General features: G+C 36.6%; 1 protein-coding gene across 8 annotated transcripts in view; it reads left to right on the top strand.

Annotated features, from left to right (window-relative positions):
• Upf2 (UPF2 regulator of nonsense mediated mRNA decay) overlaps nucleotides 1–18,442 on the top strand; it is a 705,876-nt gene that overhangs the window by 295,684 nt on the left and 391,750 nt on the right. For all 8 annotated transcript variants that reach the window (XR_016550243.1, XR_016550244.1, XR_016550245.1 and 5 more), the window contains one exon: nucleotides 6,455–6,512. Coding sequence is in view for 5 of the 8 variants with exons in the window: in XM_090412106.1 (XP_090268232.1) it covers nucleotides 6,455–6,512 (58 nt within the window). In the remaining 3 variants the exon portion in view is untranslated. The remainder of the gene's footprint in view (nucleotides 1–6,454; nucleotides 6,513–18,442) is intronic.

Genomic DNA, 18,442 nt, shown 5'->3' with positions numbered 1-18,442 from the left:
TATGAGTGTTGGTTTGAGTAAGAGCTGCTATAAAAGTTGTGTGCTACTAGTATTATTAGTGTGTGGGATATTTTGTCTAAACTTAATCACAAATCCGTTGTTATTAGACTTAGAGTAGTAACCAGCAAAGGAAAGATGGCGGTGGCTTTGTCATTGTAGGACTTACTTCAGTCATTTTTGTGAAGTGTGAGGTTTGCTACATGTACTTATTTGATTACATAGATGATTTATGAATATTTAGGGTGGATGGAAGGAGGGTATGTGCGAAGTGTGAACTAAATGAGGATTTGATAGGTGCTAATATGAATTTGATGACAGAAAGTGTTAGTAGCGAGAATGTCGCAGGGAGAATGAGTGCTCTTTCGAAAGAGAAGGACGGTGTGAAAGAAAGGCAAAAAATTGTTAAAAAATCATTGAAAAAGAAAAGGAGTGATTTGTAAACCATAATGGATGATAAAAAGGGCGGAAATGATGCAAATTTGGTGGAAGGCAATGAAATTGAGAGAATGAATGAAACCAGAAATAGTGTGATGCAAGGTTCGAAAGTTGGAAAAATTGAAAGAAAGAGTGAAACCAGAAATAGTGTGACGCAAGGTTTGAAAGTTGGAAAAATCAAAAGAGTGAATGATAGTGAAAGTTGGATGCATGGGCCGAAAGTACAGAAACTCAAAAGGATGAATGAGAGTAAAAGTGTGAAGCGGGGGTCAAGAGTTCGAAAATTAGAGATTGAATGACAGAGAGAATGTGATGCGAGATTCGAAAGTTGAGTTGGGTAGGATGAGCCAAGAGATGAAATGGATGCGGAATGAAATTAAGAAAATTCGGGTGAAAATGATTAAAACAAATTGTGTTGGTACGAAAGAGGTAACGAAAGATGAGCGAGTGGCATTGTATGGAGACTCCATTATTAAAGGTATGCTGGATGAGAGGATGCACAAGGTATGTTTTCCAGGCGGTAAAATGAGTAAAGTGATTGAGGCATTGGAGGGAGGGAGCAAAGGAGTTGATCGTTTTAATAGGTAAAAAATTACTTGACAGAGGACAAAGAGCATGTCAGAATGGATATCAGGAGGCTGCTTAGATGGATAAAAGAGAATAGTGTTGATAGAAAGGGTAGTAAGCATGTTGTCTAGGTATGACAGTGGTGAGATGAGGTGGAGAGCAAGGATTATGAATGATATGTTAGCTGAAATGTGTAAGGAGAAAGGAGTGCAGTTTGTTAATGTGTGGAATAAGTTTGAAGGACGAAGTGAACTATATAAGAGAAAGAGAAATGGACTCCATTTGAGTGGTTATGGTGTGAGTCACTTGGAGAGACTGCTGCTGGAAGTGAGTACAGAGAATGAATAAGATCAAGTGAGAAGTGATTTGGGAGAGAAAGACAGGAGAGATTGAAGAGGTGGTTATGAATGAGGAAGTGAGTGGCATGAGTATGGAAAATGAGAGAATGGGTGTGCAAGAGAAACAGGGAGACTCAAGGTGGACAGGGGTACACAGCGTGAGAAAGGTGGGTGCTCCAAAAAGATATGAAAGCATGTTAGACAGGAAAGGAATGGAATGACCTGGGATCAAGAGGAAACATTTGGAATTAAAGAGGGTTCTAAAATGAATAAGCAGAAAGGGAAATGGAGATATCACATCGAATGAATGGTATCAGTGAAACTAGCTATAGATCCAGGAATGAGCTATTGTGTTTGTATACAAATGCCAAAAGTGTAAGAAACAAGGCAGATGAAATGGTTGCACTGATTGAGTCTGTTCACCCAAAAATTGTTGGAATAAGTGAGACATGGTTAGATGAGGACGACATCCTGTCAGGAATAGAGATGGAAGAGATGATGTGTTTCATGAGGATGGTAGTAGTAAAAAGAGAGGGGGGACTATTGATGATAGAGAAAGAGATATATCCATACAAAGTAGAGATGCCAGTGGTTTTGAGTCAGTATGGTGTGAGATAGAGGTGAATTTAATGAAATACTTGGTTGGATGTTATTATTGACCAGGTAGTGGGATGGTAGTGATGATGAAATGTATAATCAAATTAGCCAAGCAAATAAGAAAAAAACTGATTATTATGGGTGATTTTAATTATGGCAATGTAGACTGGAATGATCAGATAGAAACTGAAAGTAAAGAAAATTAGTTGAGTTTTTTAGGGACAACTACCCCAGACAGTATGTAACAGAGGGCACACGAGGATTGATGGTCTTATATTTGGTCATCTCATCAGAGGATGTAATTATAAATGAGGTGTCAAATCACCCACCAATTGGTGAGAGTGACCATGAGGTATTACCTGGATGGTCTGTGAGAAAAGGGTATATGTGGAACTACAAGGGGGAGTGATTATGATGAGCTCAGGAGACAGCTTGCAGATGTAGCGTGGAATGAGGAGTTAGCTGGAAAAGAGATCAATGCAGCTTGGGGGATTTTCAAGAACTATCTAGTAGATACAATGTCTAAATGTATTTCAAGGATGAGAAGATTAAATAAGGTATGTGTGAAATGGATAAATAAAGAGATTAAGTGCGATACAGAGAAAAGGGGCATTATGGAGGCAGCCAAAGAGAAGTGAAATAGCCAATTCCATGAGGATCACAAAGACCAGGCGAGGCAGGTGACTTTTGGTTGGTAAGGGTAGCAAAAGTGAGGTATGAACAGCAGCAGTTAGCTAATTAATTCAAAAAGAATCCTGAAGAGTTCTTTCAATATGTAGCCAGCAAAAGAAAGAATGATTATGGAAGGATGACATTGATTGGAGAAAATGGTATAAAGACAGCTGTTGCAGAATGTGTGCTGGAGATACTAAATGAGTAGTTGATAAAGATCTTTCAATCTTGTGAATGTGACTTCATGGAGAGATTGAGAGCAGTTGATGATGGGGAAGAGAGACTGACTGTAAGTGAGCAAAAGGTGTATGGGGAGTTCATCAAACTAGATGTTAATAAGGCTGTGGGACTTGATAATATATCACCACGTATTCTGAAGAAATGTGGCAGAGAGTTGACACCTGTCTTGACATATTTTTTTAATACGAGTCTTGCACTGGGTCAAGTTCCTAAGCAGTGAAAGGAAGGCAAGATTGTGCCACTTCATAAAGGATGTGATAGAACTCAAGCATCAAACTGTAGGTCTGTCTGTGTGTCAGGTATTGTGGTTAAGTTGTTGGAGAAGCTTGTGAGAACTAGGATCCAGAATTGGGTTGACAACAATGGTATTATCTTTGATGGACAGCATGGATTTGCTAAAGGGAGGTCGTGTTTTAGTAATCTACTTACTTATACAATAAGGCGACTGCTTCCTTGGACAGAGGAGAGGGATACACAGTAATATACTTGGATTTTGCAAAGGCTTCTGATAGATTCCACATGATAAGTTGATAGTCATACTAGATGGATGGGGTTGGATATTAGATTAGTGCATTGCATTGGAGACTGGCTATCTGATAGGTATCAACAAGTTGTGTATGGGGGAGAGATTTCCAGGAAAAGTTAAGTCATTGGTGGTGTGTTCCTCAGGGGTCTGTTTTAGGGCCATTACTTTTTAACTTGTATATTAATAATACTGGTGAAGATTTGGATGGAGATATTCAGTTGTTTGCAGATGATGCAAAGTTGGGACAAACCATGAAGAGTAGAGAAGATGTTGTGGCCTTACAAAAAGACTTGAATAAATTGAGTGATTGGGCATGGGGATGTGAGTTCAATGTTAAAAAAATGTGAGGTTTTAAAATTTGGGAAACAAAGATAGGATATAGAATTTATGCTTGGTGAGGATATATTGTCGGAGATGAAGGAAATAAGAGATCTGGGGGTGATAGTGGATAAGGATCTAAAATATAGGTAACATATTGCCAAATTTGTGAAGACAAGACAAAGGCTTCTGGGAATGATACAGAGGACACTGACTTGTAGAAGTAGGGAGATTCTTATTCCATTGTAAAGGTTTTGATTAAGCCACACATTGACTGTTGTGCCCAGATTTCGTCACCTGGTTTTCAGAAGGACAAAGAGATGTTAGAAAGGGTCCAGAGATGACTGGCTAAGGTAGTTTCTAACCTCCGGAATGTTGAATATGAGGAAAGATTGAGAAGATGCAATTTGTAGAGAGTCTGGTAGACAGGAGGAAGCGGGGAGATATGATAGAGACCTACAAGTTGATAAGGGGTTGTTATAGGACTAACGTTGGAAAGGTTCAACAGAAAACAGTGGGAGATCAGGGGGGAACCAGAGGTCATCCTTCAAAACTGTATAAAGAGAGTGTGAGTGTGTTTAAAGCACAGTATGATGAGCTGTGTGTGTATAATAAAAGGACCTCCCAGATGAGTCTTTGACTCCATGGGATCTTGAGTAATAATAATAAATATAAATAAATTTAGTTTAATCCTTTATCCAAGTGTGAGCAAACAAAGTTTGCACCTGAAAGTATCTTCAGGACTGGGGGTAAGGTGGTACAACACCAGGTACAACTAAATTTATTATATTCTAACCAAGTGAAAAATGAACTTTCAACATCTTTCTCTAAATCCAGAGTAATTTATTAAAAATGTGGCACACCAATTGGCAACTCCTATAGGTAGAGATGACCTACTAATGCTTCTGGCTGGTATCTCCACTTGGGCCTGGCTCCCACTGAAGAGACCTCAATAAAGGTCGAAACTAGTCTGGGTAGTGGCCCTTCCCTTAATGCATAACATTAGACATATCCGCAAGGAGATGTGTTTTGCATTATGAGAGATACTGAGACAGGAGTGTTGGTAGCTTGCTCCACCTTTGCAAGGACTCGTCCTGGTGTTGTACCACCTTACCCCCAGTCCTGAAGATACTTTCAGGTGCAAGCTTTGTTTGCTCACACTTGGATAAAGGATTAAACTAAATTTATTATATTCTAACCAAGTGAAAAATGAACTTTCAATAAATATAAAATTTCAGAATACTTATACTGCTCGTATAACCCTTCATTACCATGGGTCACTTAATATTGCATTAACTAGTTAGTCAAACATGGGCAACCTTCATATAACATGGTATATAGGTTCCTATAAAATCTCAGGTAGTGTGCAACTATGTTATATCGGAATAACAACCAGGATTTTTTTTTTTTTTTTTTTTAAAGAGCTATGTTTCAAAAGCTAACAAGAAGAACCATTTCATCTTGATAACTATTGAGAAATTTCCCCTTTATTTAACATGATCAAATTAGTATTTGGCTCTAGAGAAATAGTTTCTTTTGGACTACTTTGCTATTTTAGTTTCTTTTTCTTTCTTTTTTTTTTTATTTTATTTACTATTTTACTTTCATTAGACATAATTTAGGACTAGAATTTAATTCACAACAAAGAAATTATTCCAATACAGTTCTTAAGAACAAAGTTTAAGCAATTCATAAATGGAAAAATTTATAAACAATCAAATAAAAACCAAAATAACTTTACAAAAACCTTAAATATCATGCTTCAAAGTCACAAATTCTGATGTTTTGATAAAACAGGTGAAAGTTCAATAGCATTGAACCTTAACATGGAAATTTCTCAACAAAATTAAATATGTGGATTCCCTCCCCCTTTTTTTTCTTTTTTTTTTTTTAAAGCAGGTAGTGAGTCAACAATGGGAATTCACAACAAAGAATGGAAATGTTGAAATATTACATCTAACTTAATAACAGTTTTTCTCCACAAAAGTTCAAAAGTATAGTTTTTATAACAAGATGATTTTCATTGCTTAACATAATTAAGAAGAGAACAGGAAAAAAACTTAATAAAGAAATTCTGCTTTAACTACTGCAATGTTATAGCATGTTGTTTAAAAGCATGCTCCTCTATAATTCTACTTAATCTCAGCTAGAAACCAGTAACTTAAGTATACATGATTTATACAATTCTCTAACCATGTTAGAGCAAAACTGTTTTGTATAAGTAATGGATTATAGGGGGAGGGATTGCCTGTATGCTGATCTCTGAGAAGTGTATACTTATTTTATTGTTTATTTATTTAATATGTACTTTCATGGGTTTTTTGAGTACCAGTGAATTCATATCACTGTGCTGAACATATTTGTCTGAGACTAGGCTATATTCCAAAATATCTGCAGTAAGTACTTGAGGAAGCTATTGGTTTTTTAGTCGAAATTAAGTAGAATTATAGAAGATCATGCTTTTAAAGAATATGCTGTAATGTTGCAGTACTTAAAGCAGAATTTCTGTATAAAGTTTCTTCCTGTTCTCTTGTTAGGTTAGACATTGAAAATCATCTATTATTGTATATTATATGTATACTATATCTGTTATATGTTATAAGTTTTCAACTTTTCACATGTACAGTCAGTACAAAATAAAAGCAAATTAAAGTAAATAGTTTTAACAAAACTATTAAAATGTTTATTAAGATTTCTCTTGCATTATTTTAATTCATCAATTTTAGTTTCATTTTTTTTCATTTTTTCTTTTCTATTTCAGATAAAAAAGAAAGATCAGATTAACATTGAATCCAAAGTTAAAACAGTAAGATTTATAGGTTAGGACCACCTTTTCTGTCAAATTTATTATTATAATAAATTTAGTTTAATCCTTTATCCAAGTGTGAGCAAACAAAGTTTGCGCCTGAAAGTATCTTCAGGACTGGGGTAAGGTGGTACAACACCAGGGCAACTCGTTGCAAAGGTGGAGCAAGCTACCAACAACTCCTGTCTCAGTATCTCCTATAATGCAAAACACATCTCCTTGCAGATATGTCTAATGTTATGCATTAAGGGAAGGGCCACTACCCAGACTAGTTTCGACCTTTATTGAGGTCTCTTCAGTGGGAGCCAGGCCCAAGTTGAGACAAGTTGAGATACCAGGCAGAAGCATTAGCAGGTCATCTCTACCTATAGGAGTTGCCAAATGGTGTGCCACCCTTTTTTAATAAATTACTCTGGATTTAGAGAAAGATGTTGAAAGTTTATTTTTCACTTGGTTAGAGTATAATAAATTTAGTTTAATCCTTTATCCAAGTGTGAGCAAACAAAGTTTGCGCCTGAAAGTATCTTCAGGACTGGGTGAGACAGGAGTGTTGGTAGCTTGCTCCACCTTTGCAACGAGTTGCCCTGGTGTTGTACCACCTTACCCCAGTCCTGGAGATACTTTCAGGCACAAACTTTGTTTGCTCACACTTGGATAAAGGATTAAACTAAATTTATTATACTCTAACCAAGTGAAAAATAAACTTTCAAAATTTATTATTAGCTTTAATTATTTGGGATATATAAAATTTTAGCATAATATAAAAAAAAATAATTCATTACTCTTGAAAATTAAAAATATGTATCATTTTAGTAAATGTTTTTTATCATAATTTCATATATATTTGTAGTTTTCTTTCGTTATATATACACTGCTTGGAAAGATGTGGACACCCCATTACATCATGCCATGTAATAAGTCGTGTTTGTAGCTAGTATAAATTGGAGGAATATGATTATCTACCAAGTTGGTGCAACTGTGTCTGGATGAAATGGCTGCAAGAAGGAATTGACAAAGTTTGAAAGAGGTGTTGTGATAGGATGCCATGGCCTATCTCTTCAGCAAATTGTTGACAAACTTTTCCATCCCAGGTCAACAAACAGTGATACCATACTGAGATGGAAGTGCAGGGAGTCAACAGCAAGTGCTACCCCCACAGTGGATGATCCACCACATTCACCAAATGTGACTGTTGGGTGCTACGAAGGATAAAAATAAAAAAATATGTAAAAACCACCATTTTTTTGACCGACACATTGAATGGAGTTCCAGGCTTTGAGTGGAACATGATTCTGCACAAAAACATTCAGAACCGAGCCTCAACAACATGGATTTCCATGGTAGGACCATAATATGCAAGTCCCACATTACTGAACCTATATGGAGAGATTTCTTCAGTGTTAAAAAGAGTGTGTACAGTGGGATGTGGAAGCTTGAAAAGCTGTTATGGAGCGACTAATCATACTACACTTGCTACCTAGCAGATGGACAGGTGTGGGTGTGGCAGATCTGCGGTCAGCATCTCTTATCAGAGTGAGTAACCCCAACTATGAAATTTGGAGGTGGTGGTGTGATGTTACGGTCTTGTTTTTCCTGGTTTGACCTTGGACCTCTATTTGTGGTGCCACAAAAGTTGAACTCCAAGAGACATTCTGGACAATGCAATGCTTTCTACTTTGTGGTGTTTCTCTGGTGACATGCATGTTTCTATGGAACTTTTAGCATGACAGTACACCACGTCATAAGGCTGTTGCTGTAATTGTGTGATTTGTGAACATGCATGTCACCACAGTTGACTGGCCTCCTCCACAGAACCCTGATCTCAACCGTATTGAACATCTCTGGGGATGAACTGGAGTGTCAGATGAGGTCAAGGGATGTCCACCCCCACAACAGTCCTGGACCTCATTACAAACCTTCAGGAAGAATGGTCCAAAATTCCCATTGATCACTATCGTGCTTTTGTGGAAAGTATGCCCTGTTGGATTGCTGCAATCATTGCAGCAAAAAGAGATTCTTCATCTTATCAAGGTGAGTGCCTGGTGTTTGTTGACTTCTTTCCAAGCTGTGTGTGTGTATGTAAATGTAAATTTAAACAAATCAAAATTGAAAATGTTAATCTGAACTCTTTACTTTATGCAGATGTTATATTTTTAAGAAATCTAGTACAAGTCTATAGAAGTCCTAAGTAGACTGAATAATTGCTATAACAAATTTAGCATGAACATAAGTATGAAATAAAAAACTATGAAAATAGGCAAGAACATGGGGGGGCGAGTCCTGAATGGAGGAGAACCTATAGAATTCAGCTATTTAGACATAATTTTAAGTGAAGATGGCAAATTAAATATTGAAGTAGACAGTGGAATAAGCAGAGTTGGTATGATGAAATCAACTGAATAAATTTATATGAAATAAGAGAGAAATTAGTCAAAAAAACAAACTAGCCATATATAGACAGTACTCCCATACATCAACTTATTCTGATACATCAAGTTGGACACAGACACACCAAGTCTATACAGGCTACCTAAAGTCCACAAACATGGAGTTCTGTTTCTCCTTATCACGGATGCCATAAATTGTCTCGCCTATAAACTGGCTAAACCTTCGGCATCTGAACTCAACAAACATGTCATCTTTCATAAGACATCTTGCATAAAAAAAACTTTACAAACTTGTATACCATTACAGAACCTTGAGTTAGAGTAGAACATATGTTTCAGTGAACAACACACTAGTTCTACTTTCCAAAATTTATCTCCTGACATTTGCAAATTTTTTAAGTACTGTCATAAATTGAGTATTTTAGTTAGAACAGCTAGCTCTTTTAAAAAAATTGAAGGTGCTGTAATGGGCTTTCCACTGCTAACTTATGCATAGAACAGTTAAATCTTTTGCATTTAATTCATCCTCCTCCTCCTCACGCCCAAATATGGTTGAAGCATAAAGACAATGTTTTTTGCCTTTGGGCAGGATAGCCCATAGGCTCTAAATTTTTACATTTTATTATTATTATTATGTGTGACAACTCCAGGTAGTCCAAAGACTCATCGAGGGAGGGCATCTACTCTACAACTTTCTCTCAACCACTCACTCAATCCACAAACTACAACAAATCGCAACTACACCAATGCCATCTACCACCCACCACCACTTTCACAGACAATCACAAGCATCCATGCCCACGGTGAGATTTGAACTCGCTGTCTTTTGGCTGAAGAGCAGATATTCTAACCACTCGGCCAACCACGCCAGCAATTTCCTTAACAATATACATCCCCAGATTAGTTTTACTGTGGAAGAGGAAAAATAAGGGGCTCTTGCCTTCTTGGATACTTTAGTTACAAGGCAAGTGAATGGTTTCTTGTTCACTCTAGTGCAAGCCCATACACACACACACACACACACACACACACACTGGCAGATACCTGCATTCCACTTCACTAGGACAGAACGAATTTCACCTCTACATGAGCACTGCACCTAGAACAACAAGCTCTTTTGACGTCATTCCAGCAAAATGAATACAACAGAAACTCTCACCAAATTCCTTAAAAAAAAAAAAAAAAAAAAAAAAAAAAAAAGTAACAAATCCCCACTCTCCCCTAACCAGATATACATACATTATATCTTTACTGTACATCAAAGGTACAACAGATGTAGCAGAAACTCCCTCCTAACCCATCATAGAATCAGAACAGTATACAAACCTCTGAGCAAAGTTTCCACCTGAGACAAATCAAGTATCACCAGTATCCTTTCTTTCTCTTTCCCCCCACCCCCCTTTGCAGGTGCCTATAGCATCCCCTGTCAGTGTGGAACTCAGTATTTCAGGAAGACAGAATGCCACCTTGGTCAGAAAAAAAAAACATAAAAATTATATCTAGTATGGACAACCAAAAAAAGCAGACTAGGGAAGGATAACAGGCTGGCTAATTTGTAGAAAAATTGTCTGTAAGCTTTTATAATACTAAATATTCTACATCTTTTGAGGATTCCTATCAGGAATTTGATGATAGAATGTAAAGTTTGTCGGTATATAGTCATGGAATATACAAGTAACCCTCGTATAATGCGGTGCTTATATACTACATGGTTTTGATATAACGTGGTCTACAAATTGTAGTAACCCTTTATCTTTTCATATATTTTTCACTGTGCAACTTAAAAATCAAATTTTATCTTCATTAAATTTGCATCTGTATGTAGTTATAAGTAGTGAATTTATATTAGGTAAAATACCTTTCAGCATGCATGTACGTCAATTGTTACTGTATAAAGTGTTTATTGTTGAAAATTGTCTTTGTTTTCTGAAAGGAAAGCGCATTAAAAATCATAAGTGTGTTAATCTCAAGCTCAGCACTTTATTTTCTGGTGAGTTACATACAATATGTAATGCTTTTTTTATGTAAAAATTTTATTTTTTATAGTAATGGCCACTTACAGGGCTTTTGTGATATGGTTGAAAACGAAATTAGTGAATTAATTGATGGGGAAATAGATTTAAATTAGGAGGAACTGGTACAATTAACAGATGACGTCGAACCAAATGGCAGGGAAAGTTCTGCCGAAGATTCTGATTGTGATGAATCTTTAAAGAATTCAGTTTAACGAAATTAGCAGAAGGATTGGACTTTGCAAGAAAGTTGGAACATTATTTTATGGATAATGACCCCCTCAATGGAGCTCTCGGGAAAATTCACGAGACAGTTGATTTGTTTAGCTCCATATTATGAACTTAATAAAAAAAAGTTGCAGCATAGTGGTGGTAAGTAAAGTCTTATTACTGACTTCTTGATAACTAAACCAGTTAAAGTATGCAATGAGAATTATACAAATGATGTGCAAGAGATTTCAAGTGATGACGACACCCGGCCACTCGTAAATAAAGAACATTTACGAAATGTTTCTTTCGAAGACAGTGATGACGATTAAAATATGCACTTTATTTTATTTTGCCTAAACTATTTATGCATTATGGGCAATGAAGTTTACGTGCAATTTGTATTTATATGTTTATACTATGTTTTCTTAACTTACATAAATTACCTTAATTAATTATTATTATTATTATTATTTTTTTATTTATTATTTTTTTTTTATTTATTTTTTTATTTTTTTTATTTTTTTTTTGGATATGTAATTGTTTATATAATTAAGAAAAGAACGATTTCGGAACATAACCCTACCTTTTCTATGTGATCTGAGTCTCGCATAACGCGATTTATATAACGCGGAATTTCTGTGGAACCTAACATCTGCGTTATACGAGGGTTACCTGTATATTTATATGACTAAGAACAGAAGAACCAACATAAATATTATTTTAATGTAGACATAAATAGTTTCATCATTATTACAAATTTTTTCAGTTGTATACAAAAAGTTTGAAAGGATGCTGACATACAGACAGTAGAAGAATAAATTAGTGCCTAGAAATACAGCATAAGTAGGATTCTGGTCCTTCTAAATAGCTGGATGCATGTGCTTATAGTTGTACACATTGTACATGTTGTTTGCATAGCAGGTAGATCATAGCCTGTCCAATAGATTAATGCTAGGATTTATATTCAAATGTGTTGGATATAGTATGATTTCTGCAGATGCCTAGATTTTTTCTCCACTGCACTTCAGAGAACTTACCACTTTGAAAAAGACACTTGTAGTGTGATAATGGTATGTGGCATCACATCATCATCTGTAAAAAAATGAAAAAAAAAAAAATACTTCAGACTTAAAAAATTGAGCTAACAGAATTCCAGCATATCAGTAGCAAAATTCTATTCGGTAAATTAGGTATCAAATTAATTCCATGCTATAATTGATAAGAAGACAATAGGTGGTATGGCTGCTGAACAGGATGCATGCTTTTACAAACATGCTGTTTTGCTTCATAGCATCAGAAATTAATTTCAGATCATCCACTTAACACTGTATTAAGCACTTGAAATTAAAGTAGATAGCTTTGGTGCCTATAAACAAAATGACATCATTGCTCTGATCTCCAAACTGTCATATCCTTCTTTGGGAGGGGGGGGGGGTGGATACAAAGTTCCTTGCCCTTTTGGAATGTGCAGTGATTAGAACAAACAAGAACACCATTTTGTAAGATGTAAGATGCCGAATATAATGGAGTAGGTAAATTTTACCATAATAGGAATTGGCTGAGGTGATCCATACCTGCTGTCATTGCAATAGAAATAATGAAATTCTCTGAGATTCCCATTTTTCTTAACACATTCCACAGTTTCACATGATCTACAGAGTCAAAAGCCTTGCTATAGTCAAGGAAACAAAGGTAGACATTCTTTTGATATTCCTGTGCTTTTTCTATTATCCATCTCACATTGGCGATTTGATCTCTTGTTCCTCTGCCTTTTCGAAATCCTGACTGTTCATCTGGCATTTCTCTCTTCATGAATGGTTCCAGTCTTTTCTGAATGATCTTAAGTAAGATTTTACTTGCATGAGAAATCAGTACTATAGTTCTGTAATTTTCGCACTTTCTTGCATCACCTGAAGAAGCAATAGAAGACCAAAACAAGAAAGGAAAAACAAGAGATCTTTCCAAAAAGATCAGAGAACTAACAGGGAAGTTTAGTGCCAAGGTGACAATATTGAAAAGTAAACACAAAGGATATGTTACAGAAGCTGCAGACATCAAAGAAAGATGGAAAGAGTAATAAACAATTTATATACCTTCAATAAAGGTATATAAACTGATTTTTTCCATTCCTTAGGCCATTTAGTTGTGATCCAAATCGCTGACATAGAGCTGTTAAAATTCTAACTGCCTCTTCTCCCAGGGCTTCGAGCAGTTTCACATGATCTACATAATAGTGAAGTGAGGTGGGCACTGCAACAGCTGAGTTGCAATGCCCACCTCACTTCACTCTCCAATGGTACTGGCTCCTGTGTATAAACCTGCTCTTCAAATTTCTCAGTAATTTTGTTGGAGTCCTTTCTGTATACTCTTTCCAACTTTCTTTGATGTCTGCAGCTTCTGTAACATATCCTTTGTGTTTACTTTTCAATATTGTTACCTTGGCACTAAACTTCCCTGTTAGTTCTCTGATCTTTTTGAAAAGATCTCTTGTTTTTCCTTTCTTGTTTTGGTCTTCTATTTGTTGGCATTCCTGATTAAAGTATTTTTCCTTGTCTCTTCTGACTTGCCGTTGAAACTCTGCATTCAGATGGCGTACTTCCTGCAAATTTCCTGTGACCTTCATTTTTCTCCTTTCCTGAGCAGTTTTTATGACATCTTCTGACAGTCATTTGAACTTCTTCTTCTTACAAACTGTTGGAATATTCTTCTTTGCTTCTGTTTTAATTATATCTTTAATCTCTTCCCATAGTTCATCTGGTTCTCTTTCACACAAATCGAGTGTGTTGAATCTGTTCTAATATTGTATTCAGCTGGTATGTTTACAAGATCATATCTAATCAACATTTGTTGTTTTCAGTTTCCGTAATTTCACATGTATCGTAGCCACTAATAACTCATGGTCTGTTCCACAGTCTGCACCTGGAAAAGTCTTGACAGACTGAATTGCACTTCTCCATCTTCTTTGTCCAAGTATATAGTCAATTTGATTTCTGTATTGTCCATTAGGTGATTTCCATGTGTACAATCTTTTTTTTGTGCTGTTTAAAGCAAGTGTTAGCAACAAACAAAGAATTCTCTGCACAAAACTCAACTAGTCTCTTCCCTGCAGTGTTACGAATACCTAAACCAAAACGACCTGTTATTCCTAGTTCCTCAGTCTCTCCTGCTTTGGTATTACATCTATCACTTCTTGTAACTTACCATAAAATTCTTCAATGTCTTCTTCTTCTGGTGCCTCTGTAATGGGTGCATAAACCTGAATGATGGTCATATTCATTGGATGTCCACTCACTCTGAGAGAAATGATTCTGTCACTCACTGGATCTTTTTCCTGAATAAGAAAGATACTCCATTTTTACGACTTGTCTCATGTCCTGAGTAATACACCATATAGTCCCTTGACTGAAAATGGCCCAATCCTGTCTAGAAATAATAAAATACCTTGGTTCATACTTCTAACATTCCAAGTTCCAATCCTGTGGTTTCTTGTGAAACAGCAGGGAGCCTCTCTTTTCCAACTAGCAACATCCATGAACCAAACTTCCTTCTGGGTTTGACCTGGACACATCATAAAAACTAGTTCTATTTGTGGAAGCCCTCTGTTCTTCCCCAGTTACATGTTGGATGCCTTCAGGCCCCCAGGGATCTTACCATCCAGCACCATATTACTTTCTCATTTTTGGCATGTTCATAGAATGTTCTTGGCAAGGTACAGAGGTGGTTTGCCATTGCCTTCCTCTGGAATATTTTTCGACCTTCCAGTCTAGATCCCCACTATTCTGTGAAAAAGGGGGCACCTCTGGAAGGATGTGACTCTTTGCCACACAGTACGGTCTTGGTAAAGAAGAGGCTAAGTCTCTGTATTAGAGATGTATTTCACATATCTTTACCCTGGAATAATTTCCAGTAAAGAAATTATTCATTGTACCAACATAAGTCAAATTCCGAGCAGATAGTTGTTCAATCAGCTTAATTGATAAAAACCAATTATCCCTGTATTATTCCTGTTTGATCCTTCATTGGAAGAGATCATTCACATGATAGCTTGAGTTGGATAAAGCAAGTCATTTCTTCAATCTTTTGCCACAGTAAACCTCAGCGTCTACCATGTAATGAGTGTTAGCATCTGTCAGCATCACAATTTTCAAAACATAATGTCCTGATTTCTTTGGCATATACATTCAAAATCTGCACCAACCTCTGAATAGAGCTAACATTTCATCGATGGTCAAATATGGTCCAAGGGACCAGGGGAACATGACTTTGGATAATGACATAGATGAGAACAATACAAGAGATTAAGAATAGCAGGTACCAGTATGTGTGAAAGTACAATTACTGTCTCTGACACCTCTTCAGAAAATTCAGGAAACTTCTGGTATGGTATAAATAACTGCATGCGATGGTCTAAAGATCTACCCACTAGAGTTGCACCCAGGTTCACAATATAATATCTGTGGAAGTTGGGAAACTAGAAGGACCAGCACAGGCTTTGATCTCAGCTGATTACCTGCAAGTTTTTGATTTATATATAGATGAAAATAAGGGGAATAAATGGTTTTACAGTTATTTATCCATTTGGAAAATATTTCAGATATAGGTACTAACTTGTCTTGTTTTTGTCTCTCTCATCTGTCTGTTGTATCATCAAACTGTAAACAGGAATGCAGAAAGCGAAAAAGTCACGATTGTGCCATCTGAAACCCAAAGAGAAGAAAGGTCAGAATTGAATATTCTCAACAAATACAATAATCTGATGAATGCTTTCATCTCAGTTTTGTTGGTCTTGTCTATAATTGTTGGCTTCCAAATAGTTTGAAAGTCGCATACTTTGACTGGAGCTGTTATCTTTACATTGGTGTTCTGTACGATTTTTTAATTATTTTTTCATCTATATATAAATCAAAAACTTGCAGGTAATCGGCTGAGATCAAAGCCTGTGCTGGTCCTTCTAGTTTCCCAACTTCCACAGATATTATATTGTGAGCCTGGGTGCAACTCTAGTGGGTAGATCTTTAGACCATCGCATGCAGTTATTTATACCATACCAGAAGTTTCCTGAATTTTCTGAAGAGGTGTCAGAGACACTAATTGTACTTTCACATATGCTGATACCTGCTATTCTTAAATCTCTTGTATTGTCCTCATCTATGTCATTATCCAAAGTCATGTTTACTAAAAACCTCCTCTCCTCTGCATCAGTGTTGCTGGCATCTGCATCATTTATTATTTGTGCTGAAGCATTAGATTAGTTGTGAGCATGAGGTGCACTGGGAAGTGATTGATTAGCTATTGAAGAACCTCAACTCGTCCTCATCAAAGTCATCATCTTCAAGCAGTGCATCTAAGATCTCTTTGTCAGTCAAAGTTTTTCTAGCCATACCTTCAAACATCAAAAAGAAACGTATGTGCATATAGGCCAAGAAAAAGAACCATAAAACCCACAAATAAACACTGGTCAACCAATAGAGCATGTTATAAAATGGTTATTGTAAGAATAAAGCAAAAATAAATAGAAGTTTTCAATTAAACAGAAGCACCATAATACATACCTTTTGATTACAACTAAACAACTCAAGGGTCAAACTGATCCATACGCATTTATTTATTTTTTACTTTTTGGCAGGAATGACAACTAATGCGGTCCATGTGTCTTTCATGTGAGAGCACGAGCGCAATACTGAGAATACATGAAGTACTGTCTGCAGTCATCTAATATGTTGACATTGAAATTGGTGCTGACAAAAATGACAAGGTATCAAGGGTTAAAGAAGGAAATAGACAACTGAATAAGAGAAAGTGATATGTTGTTAAGTCATTTGAATAAATTTATATGGAATAAGAGAGAAATTAGCAAAACATTAAAGTAGCTAGAAATAAAAGACTTAATCTCTTTATACTCTCAGGTCATCAGGAAACAAGGTGGCAAATACTGAAGCTAGGTGGATTGATCTCATCTGAATATCATCAAGAATTCCTGGAGAGCTCTTGGGTGCTCCACCCAAAATGTGGGAACAGTACTCCAAAGTTGGATGGAATTTAGAGTGTTAAGAGTTGAGAGGAGTCATGTTTAGAATGGAAAAGAACACCAAGCTTTTCAGAGGCTAAGGAGGCCATGTCAGTAATATGTTCGTAACATGATAAACTGGATGTGACAGTCAATCCAAGAAGAGAAAGTTGATCTTGAAAGGAAACTGGAACATTATCAAAAATGAGAGGGGATGAAGTATGATTTTTCTTATGGGTAATAAGGCAGGCTTGAGTTTTTTTGGTATTGAAATTTACAAAGTTGTCATCACCCCATTTCAGGATGTTGAGGTCCATGTTGAAGTCACGGGTTATGGAAGATCTTGAGGCATCTAACATTATGATACTGCAGGGTTTATCGAATGCCAAACAGGAATGAAGAGTGCTGTTATCGGCGAAGCTGTGAATAGGATTTGAAGTCAGAAAGGAGGTCACTGATTTAAAGGAGGAAGAGAGAGTGAGCGAGAGCACAGAACCCTGAGACACTCCATCAATGATAGGGAAATCTGATGAGAGGAAGCCAACCACCATGACACAATGAACGACCATTCAGTAAATTTGCAATCCAATCAGAGAGTGTAGAAGGAAGGCAATAAAATGGTAGCTTGTTAAGGATGCCTCGATGCTAGACACGTTCAGATGCCTTAGAAATATTGAAAGTGATAACGTGAGTTTCTCCAAATCTTTCTATTGTCCAAGTCCAAAAGTAGGTGAAATTAGCTAGGAGGTTGGCTGTAGAACAAGAACACCAATCCATATTGCTGATCATTAATTATCTCCAGGTAATAGAAGCTGATTGTTGATAACCTTCTCCATTACTTTTGAAGTGAGAGCAATGGGACAATAGCTAGATGGCTGTCTCCCGTTTTGGCAGGATGTAGGCTTGCTTGAATACTGTTGGGTATACTTGAATAGATGTCAGTAGAATATGAAAGTTTATCTAGATATACAGGATGGGTGTCAGCAATGGAGCACAGGTCTTGAGCACAACTGGAATACCATTTATACTAATAAGGGGACTTATTAGTATAAAGATTAATGAGAATTTTTCTGATGTCCTTTTGGAAAAGTTCAGAGGAGGCATGCAGCAGGCAGTTTGTGAAGTATGTGAGGTGATTTGCTTTGGTTGCTCAAGCAGGAGTGGGAAGAAAAGACTGATGCCAAGAGGTCCACCTTTTCCTTAGGGGAGATTACCATAGTGCCATAAGAATGCAAGAGAGGTGGCAACATGTAACGGCAGAAGTTAGTCCCAACAGCCTTAGTAAGGGACGAGAAGGCTTGATTGCCAGTTAAGCTGGAGGCAAGTT

Source organism: Typopeltis vanoorti, chromosome 2 (genome assembly GCF_054136105.1).
Source record: "Typopeltis vanoorti isolate ZY-2024b chromosome 2, IOZ_Tvanoo_1.0, whole genome shotgun sequence".
Lineage (NCBI taxonomy): Eukaryota > Metazoa > Arthropoda > Arachnida > Uropygi > Thelyphonidae > Typopeltis > Typopeltis vanoorti.
Note: the sequence above shows the minus strand (reverse complement) of the source record. Positions and strands in the feature narration are given on the sequence as shown.